The sequence below is a fragment of the Balaenoptera physalus genome (genome assembly GCF_965194825.1).
Source record: "Balaenoptera physalus genome assembly, chromosome: 1".
Taxonomy (NCBI): Eukaryota; Metazoa; Chordata; class Mammalia; order Artiodactyla; family Balaenopteridae; genus Balaenoptera; species Balaenoptera physalus.
This window is the reverse complement of record NC_138882.1, coordinates 163,741,135-163,762,182: the sequence shown is the minus strand read 5'-3', so window position 1 is coordinate 163,762,182 and position 21,048 is coordinate 163,741,135. Positions and strand designations below refer to the sequence as shown.

At 36.3% G+C, this 21,048-nt stretch overlaps 1 protein-coding gene across 8 annotated transcripts in view; it reads left to right on the top strand.

The window, feature by feature from the left end:
* Nucleotides 1–21,048, top strand: part of RLF (RLF zinc finger) — a 78,765-nt gene that overhangs the window by 12,069 nt on the left and 45,648 nt on the right. For all 8 annotated transcript variants that reach the window (XR_014257002.1, XR_014257003.1, XR_014257004.1 and 5 more), the window contains exons 2-3: nt 17,095–17,249; nt 18,182–18,263. Coding sequence is in view for 4 of the 8 variants with exons in the window: in XM_082439193.1 (XP_082295319.1) it covers nt 17,095–17,249; nt 18,182–18,263 (237 nt within the window). In the remaining 4 variants the exon portion in view is untranslated. The remainder of the gene's footprint in view (nt 1–17,094; nt 17,250–18,181; nt 18,264–21,048) is intronic.

Sequence of the window (21,048 nt, the reverse complement as noted above, 5' to 3'; positions counted from 1 at the left end):
ATGTTTTATTGTCTTATGAAATGGAGAACATATACAATAGAAAGTACATTTGAAGTCAAGAGGTTTCACTTTAAATCCTCATTCCAACACTTCTGTGATCTTAAACCTTGCCGTGGGTCTATATTCTTGTCTATAAAATTGGGGGTAATAGAAAGCTACCCCGTAGGTGGTTGTGAGGATCAAATGGGACAATATTACAGTACCCTTAGCATAGTTTTTGGTAGCAGCAGATAGGTACCCAGCGTGTCCATTTCTTTATTTCCTTTCTATACTGAATATTGTTTTAAAGAAGTATTTCATGTAGCGTGGTTTTCCTCCATTTTCCTGTCAATGTAGAGCTCACTGAAAGAAAAAAGTTTCCTAAATGCTTTCAGAGCATTTGCTAACATAGTTTTAGATTCAGAGAGCCTATGATGAGTTTTGTAGACTGGAAGTGTAATTTACAGAAAATTTCTATTACATTGAAGCAATATGGATGCCTTTTGGGGTTTATAGTAGGTATAATGCGTTTGACCTGTTGCAACTAATAGATCATTCTATATGAAATATTTTTTATTCATTTGGCTGTTGGCTTTAACTTGGTTTATTGTTTGGCATTTAAATTACGTGTTTCATTTTATTGAAATGTGCATATATCAAAAGTGATTTGAATTTGTAACATGTTGGATTTGAGTTCTTGGGAAAAAGTTGGCCATGTTTTCATGAAATTGTAGAATCTTATGTTTGGGGGAAGAACTTTGGAGGTTATCTGCCCCATTCCCTTTCCAGCTTAAAACTTGTAAGTTAGAAACTCCCTCTCAGTCGAGGATGTTAGCTGAGGATCAGAATAATTATATCAATATTGTGTGATATTATATGACAGTTGTAATATTAATAAAGTTCTGAACTTTGACATATCTACTTACTATCAAGCAAAATTTAGGATTATCATTGTAATCGGATGTGAGCACCTTTCTAAAAAATACTGTGATCTTAAGCATTTTCTTTTTAAAATTCCCACAAGTGCAGTTTGGTCAACATTATGCTGCTTTCCTCCTTTACAAGGTTTGAAGGAAGCAGTGAGAATTTGGAGTGCAATCTACTTAGTTGAATTTGTCTTAGTATACAGGCATATTTCATGCTAATCGAAGATATGTATCAGAAAAATTGTCTTAATGAAACTTCAAAAATAAGTTAGCATATCCTTTAATAATTGGGCAAAGAATTAAAAGCAAATAATTACAGAATACCTGTTATGTGCTACTTGGGGTTCTGGTCTGCAGTGAGCCTATTGTCTAGTGGAGAAGATAAATATTAAGCAGTTTTTCCTGTTATATATGCTTATTGGTACAATAGAGCAGTAGTCAGTGTTTGACGGTTATATGTATTTATCTGCCTTCCAACTAGTTTGTCCTTAGGTAACACGAACATAAGTAAAACAGTTCCCTTGACTAACTATTGCATAATAATTTTGAGGTCTAACATAAATGGTTTTGAGTAAGCAACATTATTGCTCTTTCCAATTGTTATAGATTATAAAGAAATGATTTTCCATGCCACTTTTCTATAATCAGCTTCATTAGTGTTTGTTGCCAAACTGAAAATTTGAAGCAAGTGTATGGTTAAGAAGGGAAGACCCTACTAATTTAAGGGAGAGAAGGAATGCCAGGAATCCGTCTTGGACTAGATGAGGGCTTTTATAAGATATTTTAGATTTGGAAATGCCAAAAAATAAGTACCCTTTGAACATCCCAGAGCCATAAAACATTTGAGCCCAGGAGATTATTACAAAGAATTAGAAAGCTTCTGTTTATGTATATAAGGCATATGTACCAAATTGTATTTATTGGGGTTATTTGGCGATAGAGAGTAGGGGTAGAATTAGATGGAACACAGGTGTGATCTTTCACTTCTTTGTTGCATAGAAAATTTTAAAGTGGTAGAATTATGAGTGGATTTTCCCTTTTCGGTGTTTTTCAGTATTTTTTCAGATAAAATTTAAACAGGCAAAAAGGTAGTACTATATGTATTGGTATGAAAGGATATCCAAGATCTGTTGTTTTAGAAACAGTTAGAAAACTATATAGTATCCCATTTTATAAAGCAATGATGTATAGAAAAAGTTTTGAAAGACAGTTACTAAAGTGTTATCATTTGTTGCATTTCAGTGAAGAATAAGTGGGACATTCACTTTATGTTTCTTGTGTTTTTGTACGGTTTGTACTTATATATTACCCTTTTAAATTAATTTTCATTTTATCAACTATTGTTTCAGTACTTGTCTTTGCTTCTTTCCTTTGTTAGATACTATTTCCTGGTCCTCCTGTCTTTGTCTTGTTTTACTCCCCTACTTGGGGTGTGAGGAGTTACCCTCCAGTAGCTTCCTGAGGAGGTTTCCCCTCTCTTTTGTGTTAGTTAGGCTGGGTATAGGAATCTAGGTTGAAAATCCGTTTTGCTCAGAACTTTGAAGGGTATGTTACTTTTCAAAAAAATCAAATATTTCCAACATACAGGTAGTAAAGTGCACGCTAAAATGAACACAACCTAAAAAACAAAATAATTGAAGCTACCTGTGTACCCTGTTACAGACATCATCTACCTCCCACCATCATCCTGATTTTGATATTTAATCTCTCCTCCATCTCTTTACTTTGTATTTGTGTATTTTAATATAATGTATAATATTATTTCTTATGTTTTCCAGCTTTGCTTAAATGATGTACTGTATGTATTCTTCTGAAGCTTTTTGAATTCAACATAATGTTTCTAAGGTGTATCTAGTATGTATGTATACTTTTTGATATGTATAGTCTTTTTTTTTTAAAGTATTTATTTATTTATTTATGGCTGTGTTGGGTCTTCATTTCTGTGCGAGGGCTTTCTCTAGCTGTGGCAAGTGGGGGCCACTCTTCATCACGGTGCGCGGGCCTCTCACCATCGTGGCCTCCCTTGTTGTGGAGCACAGGCTCCAGACGTGCAGGCTCAGTAATTGTGGCTCATGGGCCCAGCTGCTCTGCGGCACGTGGGATCTTCCCAGACCAGGGCTCGAACCCGTGTCCCCTGCATTGGCAGGCAGATTCTCAACCACTGTGCCACCAGGGAAGCCCCGGTATGTATAGTCTTGATACATTCATTTTTCACTGGTGTGTAGTATTTCATTATGTAAATATATCACAGTTCATTTGTCCATTCTTTTACTGATCGATTTAGAGGCATTTACATTAACTGCTGGGGTAGATATCTTTTCCTTATATGTTTATACATGGGTGCAAGAATTTCTTTTAGGGTATATGCTTACAGTGGAATTGCTAGCTTCATATATAAGCCTATCTTCAACTATAATACTGCCAAGTTACTCTCCAAAGTGTGTGTAGCAGTTTCTGCAGTTATCAGTGTATGAAAGTTACCATTGCCCTTCATTCTTGCCAATACTTGGTATAGTCGACAGTTTAATTGTAGCTGTTCTGGCGGATAGACTGTGGTATCTCATTGTGGTTTTAATTTTTTTTTCTGGTTACTTGTGAGGAGTTGCTTATCTTTTTGGTTATATTTATTGCTATTCAGATTTCCTCTTTTCTGAATTACTTTTTCCCAGTGTTTGCTCATTTTTCATTTGGGTTTTCTTTTTCTTAACAGTTTTTATGAAATTATATTCTAGACATGAATTCTTTGTTGGTCATTACTTTGGAATTATCTTTTCTTCTGTTTATCTTTTCATTTTTTATATTGTTATTTTTAATGTAATTTTTAAACTATTTTTAAAATTTTATTTATTTTTGGCTGCACGGGTCTTCGTTGCTGCACGCGGGCTTTCTCTGGTTGCGGCGAGCGGGGGCTATTCGTTGTGATGCAGTGGCTTCCCTTGTTGTGGAGCACGGGCTCTAGGCATGCGGGCTTCAGTTGTTGTGGCACGCAGGCTCAGTAGTTGTGGCTCGCGGGCTTAGTTGCTCCGCAGCATGTGGGATCCTCCCAGACCAGGGCTTGAACCCGTGTCCCCTGCATTGGCAGGAGGATTCTTAACCACTGTGCCACCAGGGAAGTCCCTTATGTTATTTTTATGCACAGAATTTTTACACTTTATTGCAGTAAAAATAGTAAATCTGACAATTGAAATGTAAAATTTATTTTAATTCCTTTTATGATTTTGTGCATTTTGTGGAGCATTGTGTTTTTTTAAAAAAAGCTTTATTGAGGTATAATTGACATACAGTAAACTGCTCATATTTAAAATGAACAATTTGATAAGCTTTGGCATATCTGTGTACCCATGAAACCATAATCAAGATAACAAATACATCCATCACTCCTAGAACTTTCTTTCTACTCCCATTGTATTTCCTCTTTCTTACTTTCCTCCCGTACATAACCTTCCATCCTCACTCAGCTATGCTGCTTTCTTTCTATATAGATTATATTGCATTTTTAGAATTTTACATAAATAAATCTATAAGTCTCTTTTTGGTTTCTTTCAGTATAATTGTTTTGAAATTCTTCTGTGTTGTTGTATATATTAATAATTAATTTCTTTCATTGCTGAGTATCCATTGTATGGCTTTATCATGATTTGTTTATTCACCTGTTGGTATATTTGGCTTGTTTCCAGTTTTTAGCTAATACAGACAAAGCTGCTATGAACATCCATGTGTAAGTCTTTGTGAGAACAAACGCCTTCTCTTTCTCTTGGGTAAATATCTGGAATGGCTGGGTCACATGTCAGGTTTTTGAGAGTAGTTGTATCATTTTACATTCCTACCAACAATGTATGAGAGTTCTAGTTTTCCACCTCCTGATCAACACTTGGTGTGGCCAGTCTTTTTAGTTTTAGCCATTCTAAAATTAGTGGCAGCTCATTGTGGTTCTCATTTGCCTTTCCCTAATGACTTCTGTTGAGTATCTTTTCATGTGCGTAGTTACCAACCATATATCTTTTTTGAGAATGTATCTTTTCAACTCTTGCTCATTTGAAAAAATTGGATTGTTTGTTTTCTTACTGTTGAGTTTTGAGGGGTGTGTATGTGTGTGTTTCTGGACCCAAGTCCTTTATGCAATATATTCTTCTTCTTTTTTTCCTTTTTTACATGTTGTGACTTAGATGGCAAAGGGTAGACAGATTGGGGATGGTGATTTGTATCACTTTTAAGTTACACACATTCTGCCTCTGGTTCACTTGGGATCTCTGGAGGGAACACCCTTGGCTGTGACACAGATTCCATTGTGTTGATGTGGGCATGGAGAAAGCCTGAGGTGCTCTCCACCAGCTTAGAAGGAGCAGATCATGACAAGGATGAACTGAGGCAGAACAACATGGTGGCAGACACACATGTGGACAGAACTGTTCTAAACTCATGAGAGACACTATCAAGAACTTCAAGGAAAAACTGGGTGAGACATTAACAGGAACAAAAAGTCCTGCATTACTAGATGGGCATAAGAGCAGCCAAGCCATGGCTTGTTGGCATGTATTCTCCTAGGCTGTGGTTTGTCTTTTTATTCTCTTAACAGTGTCTTTTGAAGGACACAAGTCCTTAATTTTGATAAAGTTCAGTTTATTAGCTTGTTCTTTTTTTTTTTATTAATTAATTAATTTTATTTATTTCTAACTGTGTTGGGTCTTCATTGCTGCGCGCGGGCTTTCTCTAGTTGTGGTGAGCAGGGGCTACTCTTTGTTGTGGTGCACAGGCTTCTCATTGAGGTGGCTTCTCTTGTTGCAGAGCACGGGCTCTAGGGCGCGCGGGCTTCAGTAGTTGTGGCACACAGGCTCAGTAGTTGTGGCTCGCGGGCCCTAGCGCACTGGCTCAGTAGTTGTGGCGCACGGACTTAGTTGCTCTGCGGCATGTGGGATCTTCCCGGACCAGGGCTCGAACCCGTGTCTCCTGCATCGGCAGGTGGATTCTTAACCACTGAGCTACCAGGGAAGCCCAACTTGTTCTTTTATTGATTGTATTTTTCATGTTATATCTGGGAAATCTGCCTAACCCAAGAGCACAAAGGCTATGTTCTCTTCTATAAATGTTACTGTTTTAGGTTTTACATTTAGATCTGTGATCCATTTGGAGTTAATTTTTGTGTATTGTGTGAGTGATGGGTGGAAGTTCTTTTTCTAAAAATATGAACATCTGAATGTTCCAGAATCATTTGTTGAAAAGACTGCTTTCCCATTGAATTGAGAAATTGCCTTTGCGCTTTGCTGAAAATCAGTTAGCCATATGTATGTAGGTCTGTTTCTGGACTTTATTCTGTTCTGTTGATCTATTTGTATACCCTGATGCCATTACCACACTCTTGTGTTGCTTTTTTCAAACAGAAAATACAATGTTATGAAAGCTATATTACACATAGAGACAGGAAGTAGAATGGTGGTTGCCAGGGGCTGGAGGGAAGGGGAAATGGGGAGTTATTGTTTAATGGGTCAGTTTCAGTTTTGCAAGATGAAACAAGTTCTGCGGATGGATGTTGGTGATGGTAGCACGGCAGTGTAAATATACTTAATGTCACAGAACTGTACATTTAAAAAAACGGTTAAGATAGTAAGTTTTGTTACGTGTATTTTGCCACAGTTTAAGGTATATTGCACAATGTCTGGTGCAAAATAAGTACTCAGTCATTTCAGTTAAGTGATTTTTAAAAATCAAGACCCAGAGAGGTTAGCTGGCAAATGATGGGGGTAGAGGTTTGAATCCACAGCCGAAAGGTATGTTATTTCACTCTGTTTATTACACAGCCGCCTCAGAATTGTGATCCTTTTCCCCAGTGTGATAAAGCTTGGATTTAAAAATCTCAAGACTTAAGAGGTATTCTAGATCAATCTCTTTAGTACTAGTGACTTACTAAAACAGAAATGTGGGGTATTTGAATTTATCCTCCTCTTTCCCCAGTCTTCCTAATCATGCTCACGCACTTCTGTTTCTTGAAAATTGCTCTTCTTAAATCTCAAGACATAAAGTTAACTTTTTTGGGTATTTTTTTATATTGTGGTAAAGTATGCATAATATAAAATTTGCCACTTCAGCTGTTTTTAAGCATACAGTTCAGTGGCATTAAGTATATTATGTTGTTATGCAACTGTCACCACCATTCATCCTCAGAACATTTTCATCTTACCACACTGAACCTCTGAACTCATCAGACATTAATCCCCCATTCGTCCCTCTCCCCTGCCTCTGGTAACCACCATTCTGCTTTCTGCCTCTGTGAGTTTGACTATGGTGCATTCTTATAAGTGGAAACATATGTCTCTTTGTGACTTGCTTATTTCACTTAGCATAATGGCTTTAAGATTCATCGAGGTTGTAGCATGTGTCAAATTTCCTTTCTTTTTAAGGTTGAATAATATTCCACTGTGTTTATACACCACAGTTTGTTCATCCATCCCTTGATGGATTCTTGGATTACGTCCACCTATTGTAAATAATGCTGCTATGAACATGGGAACAAATAGCTCTTCAGGTCCCTGCTTTCAGTTCTTTTGGGTGTATATCCAGAAGTGAAATTACTAGATCATATGGTAATTCTGTTTAATTTTTGGAGAAACCATCAAACATTTTGCACAGTGGCTGAACCATTTTACATTCCCACCAACAATGCACAGGGGTTCCAAATTCTCCACATTTTTGCAAACAATTGTTATTTTCTGTTTGTTTGTTTTTGATAATAACTATCCTAATGAGTGTGAAATGGTATCTCATTGTGATTTTGATTTGCATTTCCTACTTACTGATGTTGAACATCTTTTCATGTGCTTATTGGCCATTTGTGTATCTTCTTTGGAGAAATGTCTGTTTAAGTCCTTTGCCCATTATTAATTGGGTTTTGTTGTTGCGTTTTAAAGCTTTATATATTTTGGATATTAATCCATTAACAGATAGATGACTTGCAGATATTTCATCTGTTTTGCCGGTTTTCTTTTTACCACATGGATAGTATCCAAATTTCGGGGTACAAAAGTTTTTAATTTTGATATAGCTCAGTTTATCTGTTTTTACTTTTGTTACTTGTACTCTCAGTATCGTGACTAAGAAATCATTTCCAAGTCCAATATCATGAAGCTTTTCCACTGTTTTCTTCCAAGAGTTTTATGATTTTAGCTCTTAGATCTATTTTTTTCTTTTTTCTTTTCTTTTTTTAATTGAAGTGTAGTTGATTTACAATCTTGGGTTAGTTTTAGGTGTACAGCAAAATTATTGTTATATATATATTTTTCAGATTATTTTCCATTATAGGTTATTACAAGATATTGCATATAGTTTCCTGTGATATACAGTAAATCCTTGTTGCTTATCTGTTTTTTTGGTTTTGTTTTGTTTTTTAATTAATTTATTTATTTTTGGCTGCGTTGGGTCTTCGTTGCGGTGTGCAGGCTTCTCATTGCAGTGGCTTCTCTTGTTGCGGAGCCTGGGCTCTAAGCCCATGGGCTTCAGTAGTTGTGGCGCACGGGCTTACTTGCTTCGCGGCATGTGGGATCTTACCGGACCAGGGCTCGAACCAGTGTCCCCTGCATTGGCAGGCGGATTCTTAACCACTGCGCCACCAGGGAAGCCCTGCTTATCTGTTTTATATGTAGCAGTTTGTATCTGTTAATCCCATAGTACTCCTAATTTATCCCCCCCTTCCACTTTGGTAACCATAAGTTTGTTTTCTATGTCTGAGTCTGTTTCTGTTTCGTATATAGATTCATTTTTATTATTTTTTAGATTCCCCATATAAGTGACATCATGTGATATTTGTCTTTCTCTGTCTGACTGACTTCATTTAGTATGATATTCTCTAGGTCCATCCATGTTGCTGCAAATGGCAATATTTCATTCTATTTTATGACTATGTAATATTCCATTGTGTGTGGTGTGTGTGTGTGTGTGTGTGTGTGTGTGTGTGTATACACACACACACACATACCACATCTTCTTAAGCCAATTGTCTCTTGGTGGGCGCTTGGGTTGTTTCCATCTTGGGTATTGTGAATAATGCTGTTATGAACATTGGGGTACATGTATCTTTTCAAATCAGAGTTTTTGTCTGTTCAGGATATATGCCCAGAGGTGGAATTGCTGGATGATATGGTAGCTTTATTTTTAGTTTTTAAAGGAATCTTCATGCTTTTTTCCATAGTGGCTGCACCAGTTTATGTTCCCACCAACAGTGTAGGAGGGTTCCTTTTTCTCCACGTTCTGTCCAGCATTTGTTATTTGTAGACTTTTTGATGATAGCCATTCTGACTGATGTGAGGTGATATCTCATTGTGGTTTTGATTTGCGTTTTTCTGATAATTAGTGATGTTGAGTATCTTTTCATGTGCCTGTTGGTCATCTGTGTGTCTTTTTGGAGAGATGTCTGTTTAGATCTTCTGCCCATTTTTTATTGGATTGTTTGGTTCTTTGATACTGAGTTGTAGGTATATTTTGGATATTAACCCCTTGTCAGTCACATCATTTGCAAATATTTTCTCCCATTCCATAGGTTGTCTTTTCGTTTTGTTGGTGGTTTTGTTTGCTGTGCAAAAGTTTTTAAGTTTCATTAGGTCCCATTTGTTTATTTTTGCTTTTATTTCTTTTGCCTTTGCAGTCTGATGTTAGATCTGTTTTGAGCTAATTTATGGTATAAGGTAAGAGTCTAATTCTTTTGCATATGGATATTCAATTTTCCCAACACCGTTTGTTGAAAAGACTGTCCTTTCCCCCACTGAAAGGTCTTGGCACCCTGGAAAATCATTTGACCATATATGCGAGGGTTTATTTCTGGACTCTGTTTTATTTCATTGGTCTGTGTGTCCCTCTTTACTCGAGTACACACTGCTTTGATTACTGTAGCTTTGTAGTAAATTTTGAAATCAGAAAGTATCAGATCTACGACTTCATTCTTCTTTTTCAAGTTTGTTTTGGCAGTTCAAGGTCCCTTGAGATCCTCTGTTAATTTTAGGATGGATTTTTCTATTTCTGCCCCCCAAAAAAGTCATTGGGATTTTGATAGGGATTGCATTGAATCTGTGGGTTGCTTTGTATAGTATTGACATCTTAACAATATTGTCTTCCAATTCGTGGACATTTTCATGACATGTCTTGCCATTTATTTGTGTCTTCTTTAACATCTCTCATCAAGTTTTTTTAATATATACATTTATTGATTGATGGCTTGCTACTGCACTGGGTCTTCGTGGCTGTGTGCGGGCTTTCTCTAGTTGCTGCGAGTGGGGGCTACTCTTCATTGTGGTGTGCTGGCTTCTCCTTGCAGTGGCTTCTGTTGTTGCGGAGCACACGCTCTAGGCGCGTGGGCTTCAGTAGTTGTGGCACTCGGGCTCAGTAGTTGTGGCTCGCGGACTCTAGAGCACAGGCTCAGTAGTTGTGGCGCACGGGCTTAGTTGCTCCGCAGCATGTGGGATCTTCCCAGACCAGGGCTCGAACCCGTGTCCCCTGCATTGGCAGGTGGATTCTTAACCACTGTGCCACCAGGGAAGCCCTCTCATCAAGTTTTAATAGTTTTCAGTGTGCAAGTCTTTCACTTCCTTGGTTTATTCCTGTTTTTTTGATGCGATTGTAAATGGAATAGTTAACTTCCTTTTCAGATTATTTATTGTTAGTGTGTAAAACCACAACTGAGGGAATTCCCTGGCAGTCCAGTGGTTAGGACTCTGTGCTTTCATTGCTGTGGGCCCGGGTTTGATCCCTGGTTGTGGAACTAAGATCCTGCAAGCTGTGCGGCGTGGCCAAAAACAAAAAACAAAAAACACAACTGGTTTTTGTATGTTGATTTTGTATCCTGCAACTTTGCTGAACTTGTTTATATGAATAGTTTTTTGGGTGTGGAATATTTAATATTTTATATATGTAAAATCATGTCATCTGCAAACAGTGATACTTGTACTTTTCTTTCCAATTTGGATGCCTTTTATTTCTTTTTCTTGCCTAATTGCTCTCACTAGGACTTCCAGTACTGTATTGAATAGAAGTGGTGAATGTGGATATCCTTCTTCCTGACCTTAAAGGAAAAGCTTTTAGTCTTTCACCATTGAGTATAATGTTACGGTTTTTCATTCATGGTCTATATTATGTGGAGGTAATTTTCTTCTACTCCTAGTTTGTTGAGTGTTTGGTTTTTGTTTTTTTTTTTAATCATGCATGAAAGGTTGTTGAATTTTTCAAACACTCTTTCTGCATCAGTGGAGGTGATCATGTGAGGTTTTTTCCCTTCATGCTCTTAATGTGGTATAGTACACTAATTGATTTTTATATGCTTTACCATCCTTGCATTCCAGGAATAAATCCCACTTGGTCATAGTGTATAATCCATTTTAATATGCCATTGAATTCAGTTTGCTAGTATTTTGTTGATGATTTTTGTATCAGTCTTCATAAGGCATATGGATCTGTAGTTTTCTTTACTTGTAGTCTTTGTCTGGCTTTTGTATCAAGGTAATGCTGGCGTCATAGAATGAGTTAGGATGTATTCCCTCTTCAGTTTTTTGGGAAGATTAACTGTTGATGCTGTTGTCATCCAAGCTCTCTTCCTTACTGTTATTGATAACTGAAATGAAGATACCATATGGGTGCTGTAAAAGAAACATGAAAATTTTTATTCAACCACAGTAGTAATGAAAGGATTATAAATTGAATAAACAAAATAATGTATTTCCCTTATCCAGTTGACCCTCAAAAAGTTGTATTTAGGTTGTAATGTACAATAATTATGACAGTTCCTCAATCTGTCACTATCTTACATAAATAATAGGAATGTAAATTGGAACAAATTTTCTGGTGCAGAATTTGGTACTATGTAAAGTCTTAAGAATTATGCATCCTTTGACCCAGCAATTCCATTTATAGAACATTGTCCTAAATATTATATATAATAATGCAGAGTTAGAAACCATCATGCCCAGAAACAGGGACTTGAGTAATAAACTGTGATACACACATGAACTATAAAAATACTGATGTTGAAGAAAATTTTACAAAACAATGTATAGTTTGAGTCCATTAAAATACTGCTATTTACGCATTAAAAACCTCTCTAACTTAATATTACCTGTTAACAGTGGTCTACTTTTGGGTAGTGATAGTGTAGATTGTGGACATTTTAATTTTTACTTCTCTATTGATCTGTATTTTTTAAACAATAAAGGATATTAATTTTATGAAAAAACAGCAAAAGATATTTTTGAAAATGAAATGAAGTTAGAAAGCATAGTTAAATCCCATGACAGAATCACTATCTAAAAATAATCTTGGTAGGCTGGGATGATGAACTGAATCCAGGATAGATGAATAGGTAGGTAGATAGAGTAATAAGTAAGTCATATTTCTGGATTTTAAAAAAACAACTGTAACCAATATAGAAAGTGTGAGGTGGGGCCTAATAGCAACATATGTAAAAGACTTAAAAGTTGTAATTTACTCCAGCCACTTTCTGAATGTAAGCAGCCAGCTGTTCTCTTTCCATTCCATCTCACACCCAGCTTAGTCTCTTCTAGGGAAACCTCCCGTGCTTCCTCACCAACGGATGTAAAGTATCGTCACTGTTTGCCCTATCTGTTCTATTGGTCTTTTCTGACTTTGTTCAGGTTACTGTCTACTTGGAGTCCTGTTCCCCTCACTTTTGCATTTTCAAACTTGACACGTACCTCAGAAATCCAGCTCAAGTGCTACCCCCTGCTGGAAGTCTATCTGTCATAGTGCAATCACATTTTACTCAAATTTATGTAGTTCTGGGAATTTCACGAGTTGAGAAATTAAAATCAATAAGATTTCTCGCTTTATGTGCAAAATTTGAAATAATGAAAATCCTCCTCTATTAAAAGTCATATAATTTCCTGTTGCCATAGGACGTGCAGCTTTAACAGGTACCAGATATTTTTTGTCATTTCTTTGTGAACCACCGGCATTCTGAACTGTGGAGTGTCAATCAGCACTATTGCTGGAAAACTTTCCCCAGAAGCAGTCACTTTAAATGGAAATTAAATGTTGTAAACTCTCAGGAAGAAGGCCAGATGATGACCATGATGCTACTTGCTGTAAAAGATTAAAGTTAACACCTGGTGGGGGAAGTAGAGGTTTTTTTTTTTTAATTATTTAATTATTTATTTATTTATTTATTTATGGCTGTGTTGGGTCTTCGTTTCTGTGCGAGGGCTTTCTCTAGTTGCGGCAAGCGGGGGGCCACTCTTCATCACGGTGCGCGGCCCTCTCACTGTCGCGGCCTCTCTTGTTGCGGAGTACAGGCTCCAGACGCGCAGGCTCAGCAATTGTGGCTCACGGGCCTAGTTGCTCCGCAGCATGTGGGATCTTCCCAGACCAGGGCTCGAACCCGTGTCCCCTGCATCGGCAGGCAGACTCTCAACCACTGCGCCACCAGGGAAGCCCGGAAGTAGAGTTTTAAAACACACCTAAAACAGTTGTGAAATTGTGCATTCTGAAAAGTCTTGTAGCAAAGTAATTAAGTGTGGGCTCTGGAGTCAGATGACCCTAGTTCAAATCCTAACATTTACTACCAGGTGTCTTTTGGAAAATAACTTAATCTCTCTGTGCTTTGGTTTCCCCATTTAAAAAATGAGCTGATGATAAATCACCTAGCTCATCAGGTTGTTGTATTAAATGTTCATAGCATGTAAAGCTCTTAGGAAGATACCTAGTGCATACTGTGTGCTCAAAAATATTAACTGTGGTTATTCCACTGGAAAAATTAGTCTTGAACCATTTGAGTTTTAAATGGGAATGCATCCCTGCATAAAATATGACCATCATGAAGAAAAAAATTCTCCTTCCTTGATAGTTTCAGAGAATAGTCAGGATGCTACCAACCTCTTTGAAACCATGTAGTAAGGAATGTATGAAACCATGTAGTGAGGAATATAGATAGAATTGGGATAGGGAAGAGATTCTTTCCTTCAATGTAAACATAATAATACTTATTAAAGAAAATTTGGGAAGAATTTCAGAAAATTATAAAAATGGTAGAAGATTGTTTATAATCCTACTACTACTCCAGTGCTAATAACCTTTTTTCCCTGTGCATTAATTTTTTGTGTGTACAAATATGTTATGACTACAACACATGCACAGAACTGGAGGATATTTAGCCTAGAGAAGTAAACTGTTGTAGCATTCCAGGTGAGGGATGTTGGGGGCCTGGTCTAGGTCGCTGGCTGTAGAAATCAAAGCATAAGATCACAGACAAAGGTATTTCTGCAGTTGAATCAGCAAACTTCGGTGTGGTGGTTTCAAAGACAGGTTTTTTTAGCTCTGGCTCCTGAAAAGAAGCAGATGGAACATAGGAGGAAGAACATATTTGCTGGGGAAGATGTTTGTTTTCAACATGTTGAGTTTTAGATTTGACTAGGACATCCAGATGGAAATGTCTAACAGGCATTTGAGGTATACAGCAAGGACTTGAGAGATAATCTGCCTGGGATATGAATGAGAGCACCCCAGTAAGAATGTTTAAAATAATCAAAAATGGTACCTGATTGGGCTGATGTATCTGACCTCTCAGTGTATTTAGTTCTTTAAGGACAGGATAAGAGTCTTCATCTCTAGTACCCAGCACAGTATTGCCACATAGTAAGCTTTTGTAGCGTAAATGAATTTACTGAAACAAAGAGAAGAGGCCATTAATTTGGTCTCTGAAGAATGCCAGTGAACTTGAGGGAGTCATAGTTATCATTTATTGCCCCTTTCTTATTCAATTTTGTTGGTGTCTAAAATTTAAATGTCTAAAAAAAATAAGAGACTTCCACTTTACTTTTCTGCTTCTGATGGAATTTTGTTTACATGAGGTACTTAAAATGTCATTTGGATGGCTATAAGTCATTCATTTTAATCTTGCATTTTTTAAAAAGATGATAATGAAGATTGTTCCAGTGATTCTTCCAATGTCCAGAGTATGCTCATAGTGGACATGTTAAGGACACCTTAATGTGATTAACATGTAAGGGGGAAAAGATTTAGGAATATAAAAAATATATAAATCAGTATAGGGAAAAATGTAAACATAAATAGTCATGGGGTATTGAATCTTTGAAATTGTGTAACTTGTTGGGAGTCTTAATGGAATGTCTGTGTCAGAAGATACTAGATTGGTGGCAGGAGCTTCTGAGTGGGAAGGTGGACTGTGGAAAGAATAACCTCATCTGTATGTACTGTGCCCTTCTCTTTGCATACTTTAGCCAGTAGTGGGTTAATTTGCATGTGTGGTTTCAACTATCATGCTGTGTTGACTCATTCTGAAAGCTCCACGAGGATAGGCCCCCATCTCTTTCCCCACAGTACCTAGCTCCTTACTAGAGTAGGCTATCAAAAAATATTTGTCAAGTGAATAGAATGATGAGTTTATTCAGTAAAATGGTAAATTTATTCAGTAAACATTTGATGAGACTTGAATGTCCTATCAAGATGGAAGGGGGTAGAAGAGTGTTAGGCCTGTAAAGATTGATAAGATAAATCTGACCTCAGGAGCATAAAATCTGGTACTGAATATAAATTTGTAAAGCCCTCTGGTTTTCAGATTAGCCAATGCAGACTGTAAGTAATTTGCTGACCTAAAACAATTTCTTTCTGACATAGATTTTAATAAATTTCTTAAGAGAGATTATGTGAAATGTTATTGACGTAACTGATAAGTACACGATTCTGTGTTCCTTCTCTTCACTGTTTTAGCTAGAAAGGATTGGTGTGGGGTCAGTTTTATGATCCTCTGTTATTATTGTTTTTTTCTTATTTTACTAAAATTTGGGATTTGATTAGATGGGGATATAATGCTTTTCTGAAAATAACAGAAAGAGCCCACTTCTCTAGAGTGACTGTGATAAAGCAGCAAGATACTGAATTGAAATGGGTGTACTAATATAGCTTAACTGGCTTGATCATTCAAGTATGCAAAGATCAGATAATCCAATGTGTTAGTTAAGAGAGCTTTTACTGTATATGGTATAATGGTTGATCATATATTTCCCTGTTAAGTTTGTTTGTTTGTTTGTTTTAAATAATCAAGACCAGTCAGTTCTTAATTATCAGAACAGATATAGGGACTGTTATTGTGAAAACTGCAGAAAAAACTGCAGAAGATCAGTGGACTCCTGCAGTGCCGCCACAGCTATTTGTAGTTTGCTAAGCAGAAAAATCAGAAGACAGGAAGTTAGAAGAAATTATTATTGAAGTAGCCTTAACTCCCTAGCCCAGTTAGAATGTGTGTTCTAGGGGGGAAAAGTTGCACAATTCAAGTCTTAACCTAATGACATATATCAGTTAAGCATAAGCAAAACCTATTCAGTTGTTAGAGGAAAGAAATATATTAATAGTAGGGAGAGCAACTTTGTGGAACCTAGAAAGAGAGACCCCAAACAAGAATTTGGCAGATTTTCCACACTGTCCAGAGAGAACAGAAGCCAGCTTTCTGTCGTCATTTGAACACATGTAATTTATCAGGCTTTATTGTGGTTGTGTTTTCCTTTGTTTTAGATTTTAAACTCACCAGATAACCTCTTATATCAAAGTATGGGGAATGGGACCTCTTACATCGAAGTATGGGGAATGGGGACCCTAGGTGGTAATATGACTGTCCCCCATTGTAAACAAATAAACTGGCATTTGGCATGTATATTAGTTTTTGAAATAAACTTCATTAAAAATAAAAACCTCAACCTTTTATAAATTGGTAAGTATAAATTAAGCCTAATAAGTTCTATGTGTGTAGAAAAAAGAGCTGAGAGGGCTACACTCAGCAATAAGTCTCTTGTGTAAGTCAGGGATCATATTCTTATCCTTGTATACCCAGTGTATTGGCACATGGTTGGTGTTCAATTTAATGTTGTATTAATGAAACGTTACTGAATTTCAGAGATGGTAACTCCAGACCTCTAGTGAGAACAACTATAGGCGTTTTATGGCTTTATTCTTAGATTTATTCTCATGTCAAAAGAGCAGTTCTGCCTTTTCTTTAACTCAGCAGAAACAGTTCATTAAGTGATGAAAATAGAATCCTCTAAACAAACCAGAGCCTAAAAAGGCAAATAAAAGGTGTATGCATCTGTTAGACAAAAAGGAAGGGGTAGTGCATTTGAGAACAAAAATAGTCTTGTTTCATTGTCTTTATTTTTTTTAAAATAATTAAAACTCTAACTTTATTTTTTAGACCTTATTGCAATATGCAAGCAGCAAGAATGCATCAGAACATATTGTGTATCTTCTGGAGGTATATCGACTTGCCATCCAAAGCTTTGCCAGTGCTCGCCCGTATTTAACTACTGAATGCGAAGATGTCCTCTTAGTGCTTGGCAGATTAGTACTGTAAGTTTAAGAACTTAAATCCCTCTTAAAATTGAGTATTTTTGGTTGTAGTGTTTGCCTGACTTCTCTTTACTATGGCATCACACTGTTCAAAGCAACATCAGGGTCATACCTTTTAATGAAATTTCCTTTGCTCTGAGCACTTTATATTCACATTTTCAGGAGATAAAGTATAAGTGAAGCTCCAGCCAAGCAACATAATCTTTAATTGCCTTGAGTCTCTTTTCCTACTCAGGCTTAGAATGATGCATTTTCTCTCTGTCCTTAGGAATAGATCAAGTGAAGTGACAAGAGTATCTGGAAGCTGTGGTGGTCTTTGAGGAACACTTTGGGGGGAAACACTGTGAAATTCTTCAATACAATTATATTATTTGAACTAAGAATTATACTAGCAGAAAATATCAGGGTACAGTATAAGAGTACCACCCCAAGGGTCCATGATAATCTAGCTGCTATTTTAGTATTTGGCTGCCTAATAGCAGAGTTACACCTTTAATGTATTTATTTGCAAATTGAAAAAATACAACAGCTGTTAGTTTTCAGTTGTGGAATCACCTTGATTCAGTTTGCAGATTGTTTGGTGGGATAAATTCTAGTCTGGGTGGTCCATTTTATTTTTCTCTGGTCTTACATGTTTTCCTTCCTATTTTCCCAAACCCCAAACCTCTAACTTTATACTTTTTTTTTGCAACATAAACATTCCTGGTTTTATAATCCCATTATTCCTCCTCTGAAGCCTCATAGTTTTTCTTTTTTCTCTTTTTTAAAGTTGAAAAGTTAATATAACAATGTTGAATGACACTTTGAAGAGTGAAAAACAAATTTAAAATGGTCTAAATAAATGTAAAATGTATATTCAGTATCACTGTCATACTGTACTTGATTATGACTATAACCACCGTTATATACTGACTTAGTTATTCATATTCTAGGAGTTGTTTTGAATTACTGCTTTCAGTGTCTGAAAGTGAACTGCCATGTGAAGCCTGGGTACTCTTCCTTCAGTCTTTACAGGTGAGTTGATGTGGCCTCAAAAAAGGTCTCTGTTTAGGTATTCAAGACACGTAGTTAATTTCTCCCAGCAAACTAAAATTGGAAACTTAGAACAAAAACAAATTCATTATATATTGGTAGTAAGTTCATGAAATGAGAAGGAGGCCTTCCAGATGAAGGGAGTGTGCTAAAAGTTGTTGTTTTTTCCCCTATCATTTCGTTTTGTTAGCCTTTACATAGCTTAGAAATCAACAAAAAAAGTTTTCATTCTTCAGAAACCAAGTTTTAGGCAGAATAAAGCTATTAAAAATGTAAAATTGTATATGTTTATAAGGTAGCAGTATTTGCTTCATTGATAGTACACTTATCTAGTAATTTCCCCCTAACACTTCAGGGACTTAAAATGCTAAGTCTCTTAAACCATCAAAATAGTCATCAGAGATTCTGTGCATGCATTTTTCTTACAGGAGAGCTACGTTGGCTCCTATATTGGCTTGATTATCAGAATTCTTAGATGAGCAGATCAGAGAGTAGCAAGTTGGGGAGGGGAGGGTAAGGTAGGAGGAAAAACAATAGGAAGCAAATTTGCCTGTTACCAGTAGAGGTAGAAAAACTATTTAAAGAAAATAGACATAATTAAATAGCTACCATTCATTTATTATCATTAATTATGTACCAAACAGTACTCTACATTGTTTTTACATTTTGTATCTTTTAATCAAATTGCAAACCTTATACCGTAGAGATCATTTGAATCTCCATTTATAAATGGGGAGACAGGCATAGAGAGGTGAATTAGCTTGCCCAAAGTTACACCTAGATTTATACCTAGAGCTTGCTTTGTTTAACTGCTTCCTCGAGGACACAAACTCCATAGTAGCCTGCACCTGTTTCATGAAGGCATACGTAAAGATTTGCATGTTAACAGACACACCTCGTTATCTGGAAATTTCTTTCCTCTAGGATAAAAAATCCAAAATGAAATGATATAATGTTAATCTTTAGATTTTCTGTTTGAGGAGAAGAATTCTTTGTCATGTTCTTGGCCTGATTTAATCCCTATAATGTCCTAACTCTTCACATATTCATACAGCTGCTGTTAAAATCATCTTTCATGCAGAGCATATTGATTTTGTCATTCGGCCTGCCAGTAGTTTTGTCCTGGCATACGACATTCTAGAAGGGCAAGTGTACTTATTCTTATTAAGGCTGTTACTATTATTATTAGTAGTATCCTTTGAAGAGAGAATACTCTCATATTTCTTCATTCTTTTCTTAGATCGTATGCCTGAATAAAATATTTGCCTTCCCTCCGACCTGTGTAACTTTGCCCGGTATTTATCAGACATTTAGGATATATATATTCACATTTCTGAATATGTGTTTAATAAATGCAGTAGAGGTACAGATAAATACAAGACATGGTCCCTGTAGAAATCTGAAACATAAAACCTTGAGGTTTTCTTATTTTAGGTGATAAATGGATAAGGCAGCAGGTAGTTTTGAAGATACTTTTGGTAAGAGAATAGTTTTACAAGAGCAGGCCACAGAGAGCATTCTCAACCACTGTTTACAGCTTGTGTAACCCTTCCAGACCTTTTCTTTATGGATATAAAAATACGTTCTGAAATGAAATTTTAAATAAAGAAAAATGAGATCCTGTTTTTTTGCAACTTTTTTTAACTTAATGATTTTAACATGGACATGTATCTAGGATTGCATATGTAGCTCTCCCTTGATGACTGCCTGGGATTCTGTTATGTGGTTGCACCATAAATTATTTGGCCAGATCTCTTTGCTGTTTATTGTAAACAGTGCTAGAGTGAACATCTTGCGCTAGTATTTCTGTATTGTAGATTTCAAGATAGTTTTACCTTAAAAAAGAAACAAATCTAAGTTTTTAAATTACTTTTAAAATTCCATCATAGTTTTTAAGGACTATTTAATGTTATTTTTTATTTTTTTAAAGTGCCTTCCTCCCTGCCTCCCTCCCTCCCTTCCTTCCTTCCTTCCTTCTTCTCTCTTCATTCATTCATTCATTTATTCATTCATTGGCTGCACTGTGAGGCTTGTGGGATCTTACTTCCCTGACCAGGGATTGAACCCATGCCCCCTGCAGTGGAAATGCAGAGTCCTAACCACTGGACCACCAGAGATTCCCTAATGTTTTTAAAAGTAACTTTGCTATAATATATATATGTATATGTGTATGTGTATATATATGTAATAAAGGATTACACATCATTCTTACTCAGAATAAACTGTATTTTGAACAGATGAAAAATTAGAAAATTGTTTTTGTTTTTAACCCAAACAGTGGCTTTTTATTTTAGTTGCTATGTATCATGGGGGTGATGGTGTTCTGCTAAAGTGTAATGGTATAGGTCTGTTAGGTATTACAAATATGGTAACCAGACACAGCACATTCTGACATAGAATCTTCATCTTCACTGCAAAGTAAATGCCTGTTGTCCTAAGTTAAGTAAAAAGAAGCCTGAGGACAGGTCAAGCCATTTCAAGCCATTAAAGGAAAATTATAGCATTTAAATATTGCTGTTAGTTAACTGTTAATTGGAAATATCACTTTCTGTGTCAGTTTTATATTTTAAACCCTTTCTTAGCAGAAGATAACTCAGTATATGGTGGGTGTGTGTGTGTGTGTGTGTGTGTGTGTGTGTGTGTGTGTATTAAAACCCTGTCATTCTGACATGAAAATTAAGGGGACAAAAGCGAACTTTATGTTTTATATTTCACTTAGGTGAATATAAGATTATAGTCTTAGGTCTGTGAACATTTTAACCTATAT